Source organism: Clinocottus analis, unplaced genomic scaffold, assembly GCF_023055335.1.
Source record: "Clinocottus analis isolate CAN_PGR_092001 unplaced genomic scaffold, fCliAna1.0.p SCAF_8, whole genome shotgun sequence".
Taxonomy (NCBI): Eukaryota; Metazoa; Chordata; class Actinopteri; order Perciformes; family Cottidae; genus Clinocottus; species Clinocottus analis.
This window is the reverse complement of record NW_027176240.1, coordinates 7,148,525-7,167,019: the sequence shown is the minus strand read 5'-3', so window position 1 is coordinate 7,167,019 and position 18,495 is coordinate 7,148,525. Positions and strand designations below refer to the sequence as shown.

General features: G+C 41.6%; 1 protein-coding gene across 1 annotated transcript; it reads right to left on the bottom strand.

Annotated features, from left to right (window-relative positions):
- Window positions 1-863: 863 nt before the first annotated feature.
- On the bottom strand, window positions 864-18,431 carry pibf1 (progesterone immunomodulatory binding factor 1). Its single transcript, XM_068568143.1, has 18 exons — window positions 17,776-18,431; window positions 17,581-17,681; window positions 16,855-17,053; window positions 16,612-16,731; window positions 15,080-15,213; window positions 14,556-14,664; window positions 14,302-14,421; window positions 14,137-14,198; window positions 13,926-14,051; window positions 13,253-13,351; window positions 9,446-9,611; window positions 8,173-8,323; window positions 7,816-7,906; window positions 6,927-7,029; window positions 4,384-4,514; window positions 2,910-2,994; window positions 1,300-1,479; window positions 864-1,014 (listed from the first exon to the last, which is right to left on the bottom strand). The coding sequence occupies exons 1-18, from the start codon at window positions 18,037-18,039 to the stop codon at window positions 961-963; spliced, it is 2,295 nt and encodes a 764-aa protein (XP_068424244.1). The 5' UTR covers window positions 18,040-18,431; the 3' UTR covers window positions 864-960.
- Window positions 18,432-18,495: the final 64 nt, after the last annotated feature.

Genomic DNA, 18,495 nt, shown 5'->3' with positions numbered 1-18,495 from the left:
TAGATTTTTTTTTAATTTAGGAGAAATCTACAATCTAAAATAAATATCTAAATGTAGAAAACATAAATTGTTTTGCTTAACGTCAACGACAAAATTGGAGCTACAAAGCTTCCTAAATGTCAGCTTGTTTCAAATCCCACAGCTTCAGTTTGTAATGCAGGCTATCAAACTCATTTACTTTCTAAGCTCCTTCACAGAAGACTTTTTTCAAACATGTTCTCAGGCTGAGTCGCGTTTCTAGTACTGAACTTCATGTGCAAAATTGGTGGAGTGCCCTTTAATATGTGAAGGGCTAATATACCTTTTAACAAGGCTTCCTTGTACTGCAAACTAGATGGGGTTTAAACAAATTGATAGATCATACAAGTGACACACATTGTTTTCTTTGAAGCAAACACTAAAATATTGGATTTTTTTTTAAGCCATTTCATATAACAGGAAAACAAAGTAGTATATTGTGGAGGATTATACGCTCACGGAAGGAGATAAACTCACTTTAAAGCAGTCGAGTTTAATATGACACCGATAAGAACATGTCTGAAATGATAAAGGTATGCCTACTATGTCTATATTTAAAGCCAAAGGAGCCTCCGCTTGTGCAAACTAGAGGCTAATGTTCCTGCAATGCGGTTTGTCTGTAGCCACCAGTATCTGCAAACCTGGAAAAGATGAGAAAATAATGATAGACAGACCTAATAAAATAAACCACTGCCAAGAAAGAGGAATGTTCGGGCAGTCAGTTAGCTAGGAATGTGTACCCTGTGGAAGGTTATACCTCTGGTTTTGGACCAGTACGCAGGGAATTTATCCTCTCAGAACAATATGTAACCAGGGATGAGAACAACAAAACACTCGGACACTAGTAACAGTTTCTGCTTTTGTATTTCAAAACAAAAAATAATACAATCGTGAAAGCCATGAATAACAATTAATAGCACCAATAGTAACAGAAATTAATGTTCATTTGTGTTTCTGCTTCGTCTTTTTGTACCAATCAGGAACTTCTTTATTTGTCTGCAAATGAAAGCAAAAGAGAGGAAGAATGATGGTTAGAAAAGTATGAAGTGCATGCCAGCAAGCGCTCTTGTTTGGAAAGATATTCTCACCAACCTTTTACACAATTCAAGGATTTATATTACTGCATGTCTTTACTCAGCCGACAGTGTAAAGCTCAAATATGAATGACAAAATGTGATTCATCATTTCACATCAACCTCTAGAGCTCTTTTGTCTGAACTTCTGTCCAGGCAGGTTAAGGAGGTGTGACTCATGCAGGGTGTTGCCAAGTCAGACACTTACAAACACAGTGGGTTTGGGTTTGTTTGGTGATTCTTCTTCTGTGGTCCTGTTGATTTGTTTGGATTGGTGTTTTCCTGCACCAGAGGTCCTCGCAGCAGTTTGATCAGTTTCCAACAGGTTTAGAGCGTCTCCCTGTGTGGACCGCATGCTGATCAGGACCTGCTTCATCACCGCTAACTCCTAAAGAATCACACGGTTCATAAAAATAGGGACACAAGGCCAAAACAATAAACAGAAATGTTTAAAATAAATAACTGGGAGTGTAGCGTCCAAAGGACCAGATATCTCAAATGAATGACCGGGTCCTTTTTTGATGGGAATTCTGGTAACAGGTAAACTAAACATTCATATAATAAATCTATTAAAAAATATTTAGTGTGAATGACATACCTAAAATACATGTTAAGAAAATACTAGTTCAACAATTTGTGAAACATTTGTTTTAAAATGTATGTTTCCAGGAATGTTTATTGCTGCTTTCTGATAACATGTTTGTCTTCTGAACTATGGGACGACTTGCAATAAGCTCAACAAGCTCAAGGGTCTGCAGGGGTGGCAGCAGGGCAGAGGGGAGGACTCGGGGCCATTTCACGGTTCTATTTATCAACCCTGAGGACATGAGCCCTGGCATGTCACCGAAACACAGACACACACGCACACACACCCACGCGCTCAAGCACACACATATACGCAAGAACACACACATATCCTGGTGGCATCCCAAACAGCCAAGCTAAGGAACAGCTGTCTATGACAGGGCACATACTTTGAACAGCAAACGGCTGGCTCGAGGGAAACACTCCCACGCGCACGTACTTACGAACACACGCAATCTTGAAGGAAGCGTTGCAACACAGTTAAATAACAGCAGCGCGATTAGTTCGATGGCTCTTAAAGTGGGGTCCTGTCGCCCAAGCAAAAATGTAATTTTACACAATGACAGAAAGTACGGTCATTTAGACACCTTCTGTAATAAAACCATATCAGGCTTAGGACAAAATACTGTGCTAATTTGTGTCCGTTAGGGGTCCTTGATGGGAAAAGTTTAGTAACAACTGGATTAGTTAAAAATTGAATCAGCAATCATATTGATCAATTAATCGTTTTTCAAGTAAATAATCATTTTTAAAAATCCTGATAACATTTTCGGATGTTTTATAGACGAAACAACGGCTCGAAAAATGAATAAATGGTGTAAATAATCTTTAGTTGCAGCCATAACTAGAATTACCGCCTTGCAGTTGTATCCCTCAGCCAATCAGTCAAGTTGCAATATACATCCATCTCCGTCCAAAATTTGATCACTTCATAATTTTTTTCCGTCGTACTCATTCATGTGAATTTGTCATTATTAGCGTATCAATTCTTGAGTCAAAATGTGTTCCAAAAACATCTTTTGTGAGGTCACAGTGACCATTGACCACCAAAGTCTAATCAGTTCATCGTTGAATCCAGGTGGATATAAATATGAATTTTAAAAAGAGTGTTTTGCTGGAATTTCTTTACGATAAATGGGAATAGAATGGGAGGCATTAAACGCTGACGTCCCAACAGTATATCATCTTTGTAGAAAACTTAAAAAACCCTGCAGAAAACAGCGTCATGCGTACCTCACGATGGTTGAGGAGTCGCTCCAAATCGGCGGCCATGTTGTTTTTCACCTGTTGCAGTGCAGTCCGTTCTTTCCTCAGAGAACTGGGGTTGCAACCAAAAACAAGCAAAGAGAGAGAGAGAGCAGATCTTAAGTTAATAGAAAAACATTACCGAACTTATTGTGAGGAAATCATTTAATATTCTAGTACCTTACGAGGTGATGCGATGCTTGTGAATCACTGATTCATGCTTTAAGAGATTCTTTTGGGGATGACATCACAATGGTGAAATGGTGTAATATGCTGAATACTGTAGCTGTCTGTTGTGAATAAGAAATTGTTTGATTTGGCTTAAGAGTGGGGTCAGGTTCAGGTTAACACAGGACCAGGTGCGGTGTGCATTCAAATCTGAACGTGGCCTTATTTGTGTGACTCTGTACTTAAGTATAGTTTAAGGTGAAATTATTTTTTAAATGCAGGTCTATAAACCAATAAGTCAGTTTGGTTTATTAGCATCGTGAGTATAACTCACTGGTATAAAACCAGCAAAAGCTAAGTAATACATGAAAACACACACGTCATCCATTTCTAAAATATACTACATAATTAATTGTTGGCAAGGATTCGATTTTGTGAGAAAAACTCCAGTACTGTCAAAGTGTTTTTTTTCTTCCTGGGGCTGAGACACATACAAGCAGGAGCTTGTGATGTTGCTGCTTTAAAGCAAATCATATTGCACATCTTGAAACAGCAGCTTCCCCAAAGTAAACTGAGGAATTAAGACAAAGATATTTTAAACTTGTGAGTCTTATAGCTTGAGATCTGCCTCCGCCGCGACTCGGTTGTTGTCAATTTCTATGATATCACAAAACAAAGTGAGAATACAATGAATTAAGACAGACAGACAGACATTAAGTGAGAGTCTATGTCTCTGCTGTTAAACACATAACCCTGCATAGCCACAGGAAAACTTCAATATATCTGTCACAGGGGGAGGTTTGAGAAGCTTATGAGGATTTTAAAGGATTATTTCACTCTGCTGCTTGCCCCAGGTGAGAGCTCAGTGGTGGTGAGCAGCAAGAGAAAACCTGTTGTCTGTCAGTTTGCATATTTCTAAGGTTAAAATATAGAGATTTAGTGCTGGGGACAGGAAGCTATAGTGTGCTGATGTCAAACACTCACTTATTGGGCAGAGACTAACTCATGCACACATGCAGCTTTGCACTAAAGCATTATAAGTTAGGTACGAGAGGAACAGATGCAGACAAAGAGAGATCGGCCAACTGCCGACTCCCAGAGGGAGGGAGGCATAGCCTGCTGCCACGAGGAGTAAATTACTAGACACAAAATGTAACAAATGAAATAAACAAGAACATAGCACAATAGTTAATTGCCTTCAATTAAAAAAGAAAAAAAGGCCATGAGTGTGGATTCTTTTTTTTTTTTTTTTTTAGTTCCTTGTTGTAAGTGAAGGCGTGTTCTGTAGAAGTACCTGACATCGTCCTCAAGCGAGGTCAGACACTCCTTCAGCGCGATGATCTGTGTATCCCTCTGTCTCACCGTCTCGATCAGGTAGCTATAGGGCTGCTGTGTCTGCTGCAACAGCTGGTTGGCTGCCAACAACTGAGGAACACACATATGCACATAATTGCGCAATCATATTAAAATATGACTTTGCCTCCACGATGTCAGGTTCAACTAAGGTTCCTTTTTGTGTTACCGCCACTTACACTTGAGAGCCAGGTTTACATATTTTACCGGGTTCCATGAACTGTGGAGAGTCACGCGAGAGGCAACAACAAGAGCTACACATCTGCCAACATATTGTTAATTAAACTGACTATTACTTGGTTATCAAAGAAATATTACCACTTTAAAAATGTAAGAAAATCTGATCACACTCAGTTAAATTAAACTATCGTCTAAACTTCATTACTCTGTATTTGTGTGCATTCATGTAAACGTCGACAGCGTATTGCAAGACATATTTCCATTTGGCAAGTATTAAATTCACAGTGGAGAAGACACAAACAGGCTTCATCATTAGACTATTGAATGACCAGAAACACATGCTATACCATGATGAATATCATTATCCAGATATAAAAATGACCTGTACTGGGATAGAAGATGTATCACCCATTTTCATGTGGTTAGTATTATAAAACATATGGATGACTCACAGCCACAGGATTTCCTTATCGCTGATGTCCTCCGGGTCGCTTGAGTGACCATTGATGTGAGTGTTTGTCAAGGCGTAACCAAGTTGTTTCCGTTTTATTAAAAGTAGCATGACGTCATCAAGTTCAAATACAGTGAACTTTCATAATCTTAACAACTTCTTTCATGAAATTACTGTCAGAAAAGCCCTTTCACAGTCTTGTTGAGGACCCCACATATAGGAGTCTAAATGTTCTGTGTGTATTGGGATATTTCTCAGTACTCAGTGTCATGCTTTGAAAAACAATAGATATAGTAAGGGTGTTACACATTAAGCCACTTTTACAGCCAGCAAGTAGTGAACTGGGTGGGAGGGTAGGGCGTCTGTGTGGGTGGTTGAGTGGTTAACACCCTTTCTAGGGAATACAAACTCTAATTTTTCACACTTTTCTTTCACGCTCGATGCATTATGAGGCATTCACGGTGAATGCCAGTCAGTCACACCTGACAGTTGAATGGCTGGTTGATTTAGTCTCAAACCTGTCGAGCCTCTCTCATCTTACACAACCTCTCTGCTCATTGAGAATAGAATCAGGAGTGAGAACAAAGCGAGCACATTGGTTGCCCGAGCCGTCGCTCTCAGAATGATTTTCTTAGCGTCGAGGCATGAGACATAGACACGGGACCTCGGTTTCACAAATTTGGCACAAACACAGTCACGCACAGCCAAAACACACACACCCAAAAGTAAAGCCGTCTGAGCGATGCACACACATGCAAAATAACACGGCGAACAAAAGCGACAATGATTGGCCTGATGAGTTGTTGGGTGAGTGAAGAGCGTGGCCGTCACAGTCTTAAGCACTCTATCCCACTGTGCCAACAACTGTGACAGGCACCAAGACAAACATCTTGCTCTTCTCATACAAAGTGTGAGGTGTCTGCGCTCTGTTCTCAAACAACCTGTCCACTTCCTGGCACAGTTTTAGAAGCAGATTCTAGGAAGTGAAACATAGACATTGTTAGGTAATATAAAGAACATGTGTGAAATTATTAGGGAATCCTGAAGTGAGTTTGGTGCAGTGGCGGGCCGCGGGATTCCGACTTGCGGACTGGGAGGAAAAAGTGTCCCTGGAGTTACTGTCACAGACCGACACACTGAATACACGTTCATACAGTCCACCACCACCTGCTCCGCCACACGACTCCACCACGAGCCAAGGTGACCGACCCGCGGAGCCGCTCCACATGACGAGAGAATAAAGGAGACGCCGTGAGCAAGGTGCGAGGTGCGCGCCAGGCCTAGCTTTCATTTTATTTCGCCCCGGGCTTTCGTGCGTGCGTTGGACTGATTGGTCCGTGTTTCAAGACGGGTCAGGTGGGTTGCCGACAGAGAAGTCACAGCAAGCACATAAGCGACGACACCGAGAAGCGGGGAAGCGGAGAAGGCTTAGAAGGCCCTGACGGCCCGCCACTGGATTGATGCGACCAACCTCCTAAGCTTGTTTTATTTTGTTGTGCAGCATCGGTCTTCAAGACGTGACGCTGTGAGCAGGTAAATGGTTGGTGATGAGAGAGGAGCCACCGAACTTGGCTCTGTGATAATGACCATGCGATGTCATCAGGGAAAGGTTAAGAAACATCTGAAATCAATCATATGGCTTTGATGGAGGTTGTGGCATAACCATAATCTGAGTTGCTGTAGGAGATTTGTGACGGTGGGAAAAACAAGTGGGTGTTGCAGGCACCGACTCGCACGGCTTGGAGTGCTTTCTTTAGTTTTTTTTACACGTTAATTAAACTTTATCCCATTAATAATTCTCCCCAGGCGTACGAATACCTAAATGCTGTGTGTGTGTGTGTGTGTGTGTTTACCTCTTCAGATATCTGTCCTGTCTGTGACTTGTGTCTCTCCAGCTCTCTCGTCAGAGACGTGTTCAGCCTCTCGAGCTGCAGCACCCTGCGGGCCAGGTGAACGCTGCACAGCACACAAACACAAATACGGTTGTGGAAATTCCAATTCATGACAACACCAACAAGTTTACACTAGTGTTTCTCCATGTTGTTTACCCAACAGTTTATGGAGCGACAATAGTCGGGATCAGTTTGAGCTCTTGGCTGCGCGTACATGCTCAATTTAAGGTGAAGTATAGAGTAAAATGCAAGTGCATTTAGTTTTTATTTTCAGAAACAAACAAATAAATAAATAAATACAGTATATAACATTTTCCGATAGGATCACCAATCGCGATGCCAAATCAGGACACGGGCTGCTCCTCGTCCTAACACATTTTTTGATCAACACACAGCTGTAATGTTTCTTGACTGCATCTTTCACACTTGTTAACACTTTGAGTAAATGTGTTGACAGACAGTCAAATAGAAATATAAACATCTGGCAAACTGCCTCTGTGGTTGTTCCCCTTTGCAGGACGTGTTTCCAGGACCACATTTTGCCATTATGACACACACACACACACACACACAAACACACACACGGTAAAAACAATACTGACAACAACTGTCAGCTGGCGTTTACGACAAAGTGAATGTTGGCACAGATCCAATAACTGGCTGATATAACCGAACCCTAACATATCAATTCAAACCATTATATATTAGCATGCTCATTCCTTTAAAAATGCAGTATATTTAGGAATAAGTGCACACACAGGTGGGATGTGAGCAAATTCCAGTGTTCCTTTAGTGCCATGTCTTATGATGTGTCCTATTCTTGAAATGTCGAGTGTGTCATGTGCTGTACCTCTGTTTTAGTCTTCGTTTAGCCGTCGTGGGGACATTGGCGCCGTAGCCGTACGAGAACAGCACTCTCTCGGCCTCCTCTTCATTCTCAACTGGTAACGGACAAACACAAATACTGTCTCTATACCTCTCCAGGGTCATTGTGATAACAATGTGGTAGCTTGTGGGTGTTTCTACTGTCCTGCTCCTGTTAGTATTTTGTGAAACTACCAGACAAGCCTGGAGTTAAATTATGTTGTGTTACACGTCTTCCTCCAGAGCAAGGCATCTGAAGGAGGCAGCGCTCGTTTGTTTGTGCGTTCATCTTTCTGAGCACACTGTAATGTGTGCAATGTTACGTAATGGGTACGGTTCCTACTTTCTGCAGCCTGCATGGTGACCTGGTCCAACTCCTGCTCCAGCTTTTCATAGGTGTCCAGCCGAGATGCCTGCTCGGCATTCTGAGCGTGCAGCTCCGCCAACCGCTTCTCTGATGATGTCTGCAGTCTGTAAAACTCCTGGGTCAGGAGCTGAGGGACCGGAGGAGAGCAGAGGGGGGAAAGAGGGAGAAGAGTTGGGGAGATGGAGAGCCAGTGAGCCAGTTGAAATGAATTCCATTTTGAAATTGGAAAAATTACATTTCTGAGGTATAATATTTAAAGTCAATTTTGTGAGTGTATTAAAGGAATGGAATCATATTTTTACTGTATTGACAGTTTTTTTCTCTTTTTTGGTCTTTCTCCTTTTTAAAATATTCGCACATGCAAAGCAAGCCCCCAATTGTGTTACATTGTTGTTTTTTAAACGTTGTTTTCACAATTAAAACAAAATATAATCACTATTATAACAAGCAACAAACTTAATTTTAGATACAACATGAAAGAAAAAAAAGAAGGAAAATGAAAGGACAACTTATATTTTAAAAAAAAGAAGCTTTAAATTCACTAGTATGAAGAACAAGATTAAGCGAAACAACAAACTCCAATGTCGGAAGATAGCTCTTCATTCATTGTCTATTTAAAAAGAGAAAAGATCTTTGACCTTCATGATTATGTGCAACGCATCGTTTCTTCATGCGTGTCTCTTTGGCGAGCAGGACCGGGTTAAACACAGGTGAAGAGGTGAACCTCAGCTAAGTGCATCCAGACATCAAGAACAATCTGCACTCAATTAACTTCTTGTATAAATGGGTGTGCTACAGTGGACATAGATAAGAATGGAGCCGCCGGACCAGCACACAAAGACTGCATAGACATATTCCCGGGAGTGGAGCATTAATCTTTAAGTACTTTGGATGGACTCCTCACTAAACGAACAGAACAATGAATTTACTCATCAGTTTTTCAGTTTTATTCATTCATGTGATGTTGACAGCAACATTGACCATATGTATTATTGCTTACGCTTCAAAATGTAGAATATGAATGAACAATAGGAATTCTGACTCTGTTAACAACATATGCACAGACATATAGTCAACAACAATGTAGTCTTTCTTATCTATCTAAAATTCTAACCAACAATAAATGTTGACTGGCTGAAATCAAATCATGAGAGGAAGAGGCACAAGTGAAGAGATAAACTAATTACTGGCTATACCGCTGTAATGCAACAAGTAACACATCTTCATTTTGTCCTAATGTTAAGAGTACCTCCAGTTTCTTCTGTTGCTTCTCACACTCCAGCTGGCACTGGGCCAGAGCCTTCGCTGTCTCATCCTTGACCATCTCAGCGCGCTCGGCTTCGAAGGAGTGCAGCTTGGCCTGATTGGACAGTTCTGATACGCGGCTGTCAGTACCCAGCTGGAGCCGACGAAACCTGCAGAGACACACACACACACACACACACACACACAGGTTGATCTTGGACGGTGGAAGCACACAAACACACACACCTCACTCAATATGAATGTGACTTGGTGTGCTAAAAATATTTTTTTTTAAAGAGATGCAGAAGGTAAACTCAGCTCTGCACTGCTGGTTGAGCTCAGACATGCCTGTTGGTTTCAAAGAAATGCTGCAATGGATTCCTTAATTTAGGTAGAACCACAATGTCTGGAAATTGGCAAGGAAGTGACGATTTAGCACAATGAACAATTCCTATGTTGAGTTTGTATGTTCAGTACAGTGGTACTATAAGTCACCAAGCAGGTCTTCAATCCTTTAATCACAAAAGAGTGTTTTTTCACGGCCCTCCCTGCAATGTTTGTTCATGTTTTATCCGTCATGTTTGGAGTTGGCAGCTGGTGAAACTTGTTTCAACTTAGGAGATCAGTAAGTTGAAAAAAATAAAAGAATTTATTCTACAGTTTCTGTCCACGTGTGGGAAAGCTTTTACACAACACGGAGACGTTAGAAGCACTTTGCCTCCAGAAAAAGAAAACATTGTTCAACCCTTCTAATGTCATTCAACAACATTGCAAACAAATATATGGTTGATTATTGTTTAAAGGTATTTATCAGGCAGTCAAACATTTGTTAATTATGCCTCCCCAAATATAGTATGATAGTTTTCCACCGAAAGGTAAAACAAAGACGGCCAACGTCTTTTTGAGCCCAGTGCTCTTTCACAGGCAGCTTTCAAACACCAACACACAGACCATAGAGCTTGGTTGGAAAATATTAATAACTCTCGATTACAGTTGACCTGATAGGATTTCATCATGCATGGAGCGCAGGCCTGAGCTGTCACAGTGACAGACATGTACACATGGTCGACATTGCCTGCTTTTATTAACGGTGGCTGCAATCTAAATGCGAAGAGAAAAATAAAAGTAAAAAAAAAAAGAAATGTAACTTGCTTTACCAGAGTGGGCTTTTTTCTGTTCTCTCAAATTACATTTTAATGGCAACATTTACAGCTACAGAGCACCGAACTCGGGGGATCCCCAAGGCAGTTAAATTACAGCTAGGTTTAGGTCTGCTCGTGGGCTGAAAATGGAAAACCTCACTGAATACTTTGTCTTTGTTTTGAACATGTTGATCCCCGTAACCAGCCCGCTGGCTAGCATTCTGTAACAGAGTGCCGAGATCCAAGCTGGACCTCTATGCTACAAACCATCTGACGCCATTTCAAGCTTGTCCGCCTCATTCTTTGCCCCAAAAATAGGGGCATGCGTGGGGTTAGGGGTTAAGGGCTTGAGGATCGCATCTGTCGTTGCTGGCTTGCGATGTGACGCAGAGGGGGAATGTGATCGGAGAGAGAGAGAGAGAGATAGAGATAGAGAGAGATAGAGAGAGTGCAAGGGAGAGTAATGTGTGTGTGTGTGTGTGTAAAGAAAGACCAACAGCTGGTGGCTTGGACCTAGAGAAATGACTGGTATGTAGTAGTAACCCAGGAAAGAGACTCTGCTGCTGCTGCTGTTGCTGCTGCTGTGTACGTGCTGCTTTGCCTGCCTGTTGGTAGCAGATCCAATATTGTTTAAGTTTGAATAAAAAAATGTACTGAAACATGAGTGTAAGCTAAAATGTGTTGTGAAAACTTATTTTTCTACTCGGTTCTTTACGTTCAACACGAAGAATGTGTTTCCAAAAATGGGTTACGAGAAAAATCGGATGCAAATACACATCAATTAATACACAGATAAACTGTGAATATATGCAGCAGAAATATAAAAAATATGGCACAAACAGAATACATCGTTCAGGAGGCTGACTGAAAGGACTTCACCAATAACAACAAAATGTCAGCTTAAAGTATGTATGTGCATGTGCGTGCACAGCAGGGCTCACAATATATCTGTTGCAATTTCCATGCAAGATTTGTAACTTCCTTCAGGGCCGTGACCCTGAGGCATCTTTTGAGGCTATAGTGAGATGGGCCTTTTTGCCCGGGGCAGAAGATAGTGAGGAGCAACTTGGTTACGAATCCCCCGGAGGATGTTTGGAAACGGGGAAATGACTACAAAGGAGGTGTAATTGGAAATGTGCAAAATCTGAATAAAACACAACAGGCTTTAGCTTTATCATCACACCAGCTTTGTCAAGAATAGGAAGAAAAAATGAAGTAAGTCTAAAAGGAGCTATTTAAAATCCTTTGCCACAGTTCAAGGGGATTTCCTCAGCATCTAAATAGTCTGCAGTACAACACAGTATACTGTCTCACTTTGAATTCAAACTTGCCACTTTACTTCCAAATGAAAGGCGGGCTTAAGATTCAGATTCAGTCATTTTTTGCCATATCAACCGCAGTAAATTTGCAATTTGTTTTAGTGCCCTGAACGACAAACTATATAATCACATAATCACATAGCACACGCCACAAAAACACACTGCCACAAGACAATTACAGTAACCATGAAATAAATACAATAGTGCAACCAGAAGGTTCATGTCCTTAAAGTGCATGTACACGTTTGTACAACCTGTGAAGCATCGAGGAGGCGGATTGCTTCAGGATGAGTGCTGTTGGGGAAGCGAGATATTCTCATGTTGTGAAGGAGTGCTTTGCGATTCAAACCTCTCAGTTGAATGTGGATGTGACCAGAACAGTGACACCCAAACTGACCTTCCGTGAACTTCTGTGAACACACGGCAAAGCGTTCATGTGATCATTCGTAAGAGACAGTGAACCACAGCCACCAAAGTTCCCACAGCTCCCACAACACGCGCTAATGACAGACTGCTGCTGGCTCACACATCCGCATCAGAGCAACAACAAGCTCACAGCTTTCAGGACAATACGGAGGAATTGAAGCTAAATGTAACCTCATGGTACAACAATAAATACATGTACAACCAGGTCACTCACAAGCAATAAGTAAAGCAATTATGCCTGCTTATAAATCATGCCAGAGGCCACCGCCATATTACAAGGATAAGGAAATTATGTGGTTTAACCGCATGACGCCATATTTCAAATTCATACATCGTTCATAATAGTTGTTTTTTTTCTACCAAGTTGTCAGTTGAACAGTTGCCCTCAGGTGACATTCCTTCCCTGATCTACAGCATTTTGAGTGCACCCAGGCAGTGACCTACATTGTAGTGCAGCAGTTGTACTGTTTAACTTCCAAAAGGCCAATAGAGCTGTTGAACATGTTGATGGCATCTTGTTTTTATTTATTTATCCACTTGAGTATCTAAAAGAGGCGAGTACGACTGGGTCTGCAGCTGCTGAAGATTTGAGAAATGGCAAACAGGAGAACTTTGTGAGGTGAAAATATTTTTTAAAGAAAAAGGTTACATGTATGTTTGTGATAAAGCAGATTATAATATGCATTTTTATTGTGTGTACCTTAAAGGGTTAGTTCACCCAAATGCCAAGAAACTGTTTTATTTATCCAGGTTTTTGTCCCCTATATGAGGAAGGTGAATAGATCCAACTTTTTGGCTGACACTTCAAACTTTACTGTTTGAGTTGTCGTCATAAAAGCAACGCAGGAAGCAGTAAAAAGACTAAAAGGGAAAAAATAAATAAATGTACCTGTTAGTCCAGATAAAGTAAGGTAAAAAACTTACTGTTCCAGCAATTGGTCATGTCTGGACTGGGTGTCTCTCTCAGAAGCCACTGCTCTGTCCTTCTCTAGCACTGCGTTGTCTCTGGCCTCACGCAGGTTCCTGGTCAACACAAACCCAACATGCAGTACAAAGGAATCAGCAGGTTCTGTTATGTCGTATGATTTAAAACGTGTTTCTCTTCTTTTGAAGTTATATTGGTATTTCCTTTTATTTTGTATGCTACCAGGAAGTAACTGCTCATAGCTCTTCCTCTTACGAAATGTTTGCATATGCATTCATTATTTCAGTTGCTGACCTATTCTGCGCTGTGTGCTAGGCGAGCAGTTGAAAATAAAAAAATCTGTTTTGACATTAGTGTCTTCACTAATGGTGCGGGCACAATTCATCTCTTCACTCACACACGGCTCACATTTATAAATAAGAATGAAGACACGGCTCCCTGCAATAATATAAAAAACTACACCTGCACTTGACTTTTGAGAAAGACTGTCATGAAATTAGTTTTTAGATACACAATAAAGAAAACATATTTATATTGCTAGATAATGTTCACAAAAAGTGCAACTTCCTCAGGTTTTAATAGCGCTCCTGATATTTTTCAAAGGTTTCTACCAACATAAATACATGTATGCTGTTTATTAGGAGTGCTATAAAAAAAAAAAAAGATGGATACCTGTTCTCCCTTTCATACATCTCCCTGGAGGTTCTCTGCAGATTGTCTATCTCCTGACTGGTTTTCAGCCTGATGTTCTCCAGCTCCTCTCTCAGCTTGGTCTCATACTCTGACTTATAGCGGTCTCTGCAGAAAAGAAAAGACACTGGATCAACTTAGATCCCACACATTAAAAACACTATAATATTGGCTGCTGCTGCAAAAACCTAACCTGGATGCCACATATTTTTCGTAGGCGTCCTCCCTTGCCTTCTTAGTGTCTTCTAATTGCACCTAGACCACAGAATCAAGACGTGAGAGCACATTAGAAGACTCCTTCCTATTATTGAATATCTGTTGTATTCGATGAGCCTCACAGCGGATCAACTGTATGAACCTGCAGCCTCTCCAGGCGGTCCTCTCCATGTGCACAGCGGACACTGAGCTCCATGTTCTGCCTGTGCAGATACTCCTTGTCCTTCTCCAGGAGAGTCACTGACTGCTGCAATGCTGCCACCTGGAGGACAAGAAGGGGAGAAGCGCTATTACAGAACAAAGTACAACCAAAGAGACTTTAGTGAGAATTATGGAGACTAATTATGTGGTTAGTGTGTAGGTGTGTGCGTGTAGGTGTGTGTGTGTGTGAAGCACCTCTTTGCTTAGTGTGTTCCTTTCTCTGGTCACTGCTGTGTGAGTCAAGTCTAGTGTCTCAAATCTTTTCTTCAAGTCCTTTAGTTCTGCCTCAAAGCTGTCACGCTCACTATAAACCACAGTGTAAAAGGTTAACATACATTTGAACTTGCAACTTACATATCCAGAATTTAAAGAAAGAAAGGAAACTATGCGAGACTAAAAGTGTTCTGGCGTTTTCTTTTCGTGATCCCTAAAACTTTGAATAATAAATGATACACGGAGCCTTTAAGAACGTCGGCAAATACCGACTCCTGGTCCTCCTTTATAAACCAAACACAAAGGCTTTTTCCCGCCTGTCTCCTTTCAAGTACTGCCCCCTTTAACAACACAGTCAGCTAAACTGTACCGCAGCCTTCAATTGGACACGGCAGACAGCTGAGCCCTCTCATCAAATAAGGTCTACTGCTCTCGTTCTGTCAATGTCACGCACACACGCAGTCACGCGCTCACACATTCACACACTCGCATAAACGCACACACACCGTTTCATGGCAGGATAGTTGTCCCGGCGATAATCTCCTTCTTGGATCTGCTGTTTGGTATCGGCCAGTTCTAGCGTCAGTCGCTGGCTCCTTAACTCGAGCTCAGTACGTAGCCGGCGCTCCTCCTCGTAGCTCTATGGATGCAAAGACAACTTTTTCATGATGGAGTATTCACATCATTAGTTACGCTGTGCAATAAGCAGTAGCATACCTCCCGGACACGACAATACATTTTTCGGCAAAAATCCCCCTACAAGCATCTTGTTCTATGCTGCCTTGACAGTGGCGTACAGTCCCTGCCCATTCTCTAAAAGCACGTTCATGCTATGCCCATCACATCCTTTTTATGGAGTCATCTCGGGCTGATGGGTAATTTACCTGATGGATGTGTCTAAGTGGAGAAAAAGGCAAGCACCTGTCCAGTAACAATACCTCGATACTCTGTGGCATTTAAACGATGCTCAATTAGTCTGAGGGTGGCTGTGGATCAGTGGGTAGAACGGAGTCGTCTTTTAACCACAAGGTTAAGTTTAAATCATTAGAAGGTTGGCAGTAATTGTCCAATGTGTCCTTGAGCGAGACACTAAACCCAGAGTTGCTCCCCAGGTGCTTTACAGCAGCCCTCAACTCACACAATTCTGAAGATGGCTAAAATGTATTACAATTAAATTAAATAAAGTCACATTTCATGTATGTAACTGTTTGTGTATGATGAATGTAATAAAGTTAAAGTTTCATATTTTACAACTACACTATTTTTACGACTATACCTGCCTTCATGCTGAAGGCAGGTATAGTCGGAAAAGATGTGTTTTCAGTTTGCGGTGGAAAGATACTTTCTGAATGTCCAGATCTATTATCTGCTCCATTATCTCATCAATGTGTCATTTATGCCTGCAGGGCGACTGCTGACATTGTTTTGTTCATCACACCACTCTCATTCTCAACACTGCAGGGTGTGAAAATTAACATTTCGAGGATGCTGTAACTGACACGTCTAGTATTGACAGACCGCATTTCAGGTGGCTTACGTGTCTTTCACATTTAGCTTAAAGGTAACTGAACCTCTTGAGCCTTTCTGCATTCTTCATACCTATGCTTTCTAAATATGTGACTCAATATTTGAAGGCGTAATTGTGTGTTTGAAGTGTGTTTGTTCTTGAGCGTTTAAACAATGCAAGAAATGCAGCTTATTGGTATCATTAGCTTACAATTGTGCTCACAAAGACATGAAAAGGTCACAAAAAGTAGTGCCTTGCTGAAAAACTATTCAACAGTACAGTTTACTCCGATAACAAATTTCCCCTTGGGGATTAATAAAACATCCATCCATCCATCCATCCATCCATCCTATTTGAACTTTACAGTAAACATTATCTATGAGTTTGTCAGAAATGAAATGGAAATAGGGATAAAACATAAAGAACACAATAATGCATAATGTGTGTGATTTCAAAACAAGAGAACTCGCAAAGAAAGATGAAAAAATGCAACATAGAGGTGTGGTGCAAGCTTGTGTATGTGTGTCATACCTCCATCAGAGCCTTCATTTGGGTTCTGTTTGCGTTCAGGTCATCTGTCAAACTGCCGCTCTTCACACTGAGCTCAGCCAGCTGAGCCCGCAGGGGAGTCACCACCTCGTAGAAACGCATCTAACCACACAGGGGGGGTCTCCGTGTCAGAATCAACCAGCTCTCCATCACATCTTGTCTCTCTGGTCCATTAAGGTGGTGTAAAAACTAAAGACTAGGAAGAGCCCCACGCCCCATACTTACAGCTACGTATTCCTGTATGGAGATTTTGTCTTCAGGGAGGTCGCGCAGCTCCTGGTACCTGTCCTGAGAGATGTCCAGATCCCTGAGAGACCTCCGGAGCTCACCACCTTTCTCACACAGATTCTGGTTGGTCTCCTCTAGCTGCTGCTGCCTGAGCAGGATGGCCTCCATCTCTTGCTTACGCAGAGCCTGCTGCTTCCTGGTGATGACAATCTTGCTGAGCACAGTTTACCATTGTCCTTACCAGCTAACTGATGTAATAGATAACAGTTATCCATGAGTTATCCTGGTAAACCGTTTTTCTTGCTTCAAATGCATATCCCTATTCCTTAACTGCCATAAGGTCAAGGCAACTACTTCCATATTTTCTTTATTCATTGTTCTTTAATGAGATAATTAGTTACAGTTCTAGATAATAATCTAGAACAAATAGATAATTAGTTACAGTTCATTCAGTTGTATGACATATGTATGGATGTGTGTGTATGTGTGTGTATATATATATATATATATATATATATATATATATATATATATATATATATATATATATATACACACACACAAACACAGTGCAAGCAATACATAGTAAGAGTTATCAAAAATCAAAACAAGTGTTATAAATAAGTAATAAACAGTAAAGAATAGTCACTAAGTAAAAGAAAATCCACAATAACTAAAAATAGTATATGCCTGTCCATCACCACTATTTCAACATTTACTCACCTGTTCTCCTCTTGAGTAAGTTTCAGCTGGCTGTCCAGCCTCAGAGCCAAAACTTGTTTCTGATGTAGAGCATCATTCAGCCTCTCCTCCAGCTCCTCAACCTGACATAAAAACACGCATAGTAATGCGATGAGAGCCACACACTGGGGACAGGTCACGCCCACATAAACATTGTCCAGCTTTCCTTGGGTCTACCTTGGACATGTTGTCGGCCTTCATGTTGTCTATGATCAGGTTCTTCTGAGAAAGCTCAATTTTCAGCAGCTGGACGTTGTGCATCAGCTCCTTCCTCTCGATCAGCTGGCGGATCATCTTCTGGGAGCCCCGCTGCTCGTCGGACGAGGAGACATCCTCGGTGGTGGGCACGGTTGTTTCTAGGCTGATGTCCTCCGACTCCAGGTCGAGGGAGCTGGAGACGTTGGCTGCTGTCGGCCTCAGATGTTGCTTCTTTGGAGGCATTTTCTATTCTTTCTGTCTTCTTTCTTTCCACCAGCTAACGTTAACTAGCGGAGCCAGTTACTGTAACAGAGCTTACGCGATATTACAAAAGGTGTGTTCGTCAAGAGCTAACTAACGTTAACCGTCCATCCCGATATGCATATTTAACTAAACGTTTGTTTGCACCAAGCAGAACCGAAAACCAACCCCGGCCGCGCATCAAACTAGCTAGCATAAACGGCTTTAAACATGCTATCAATGTACTCATACGTTACAATTTAACGTTACAGTGACACTCCGGAGCACACGGTGAAGTGTTTTTGTTTTTAAGGGTCCCGCTCTGAGCCGCCTGCGTACCGCCAACCGCTCGACTACGACGGCGACTGGGGAGCATTGAGTACAGCGCCCCCTGTGGTAATGGACCTGTAATACAATGAACGGCCGCTTGTCTGTAATTCATTACGATGAATGGACATG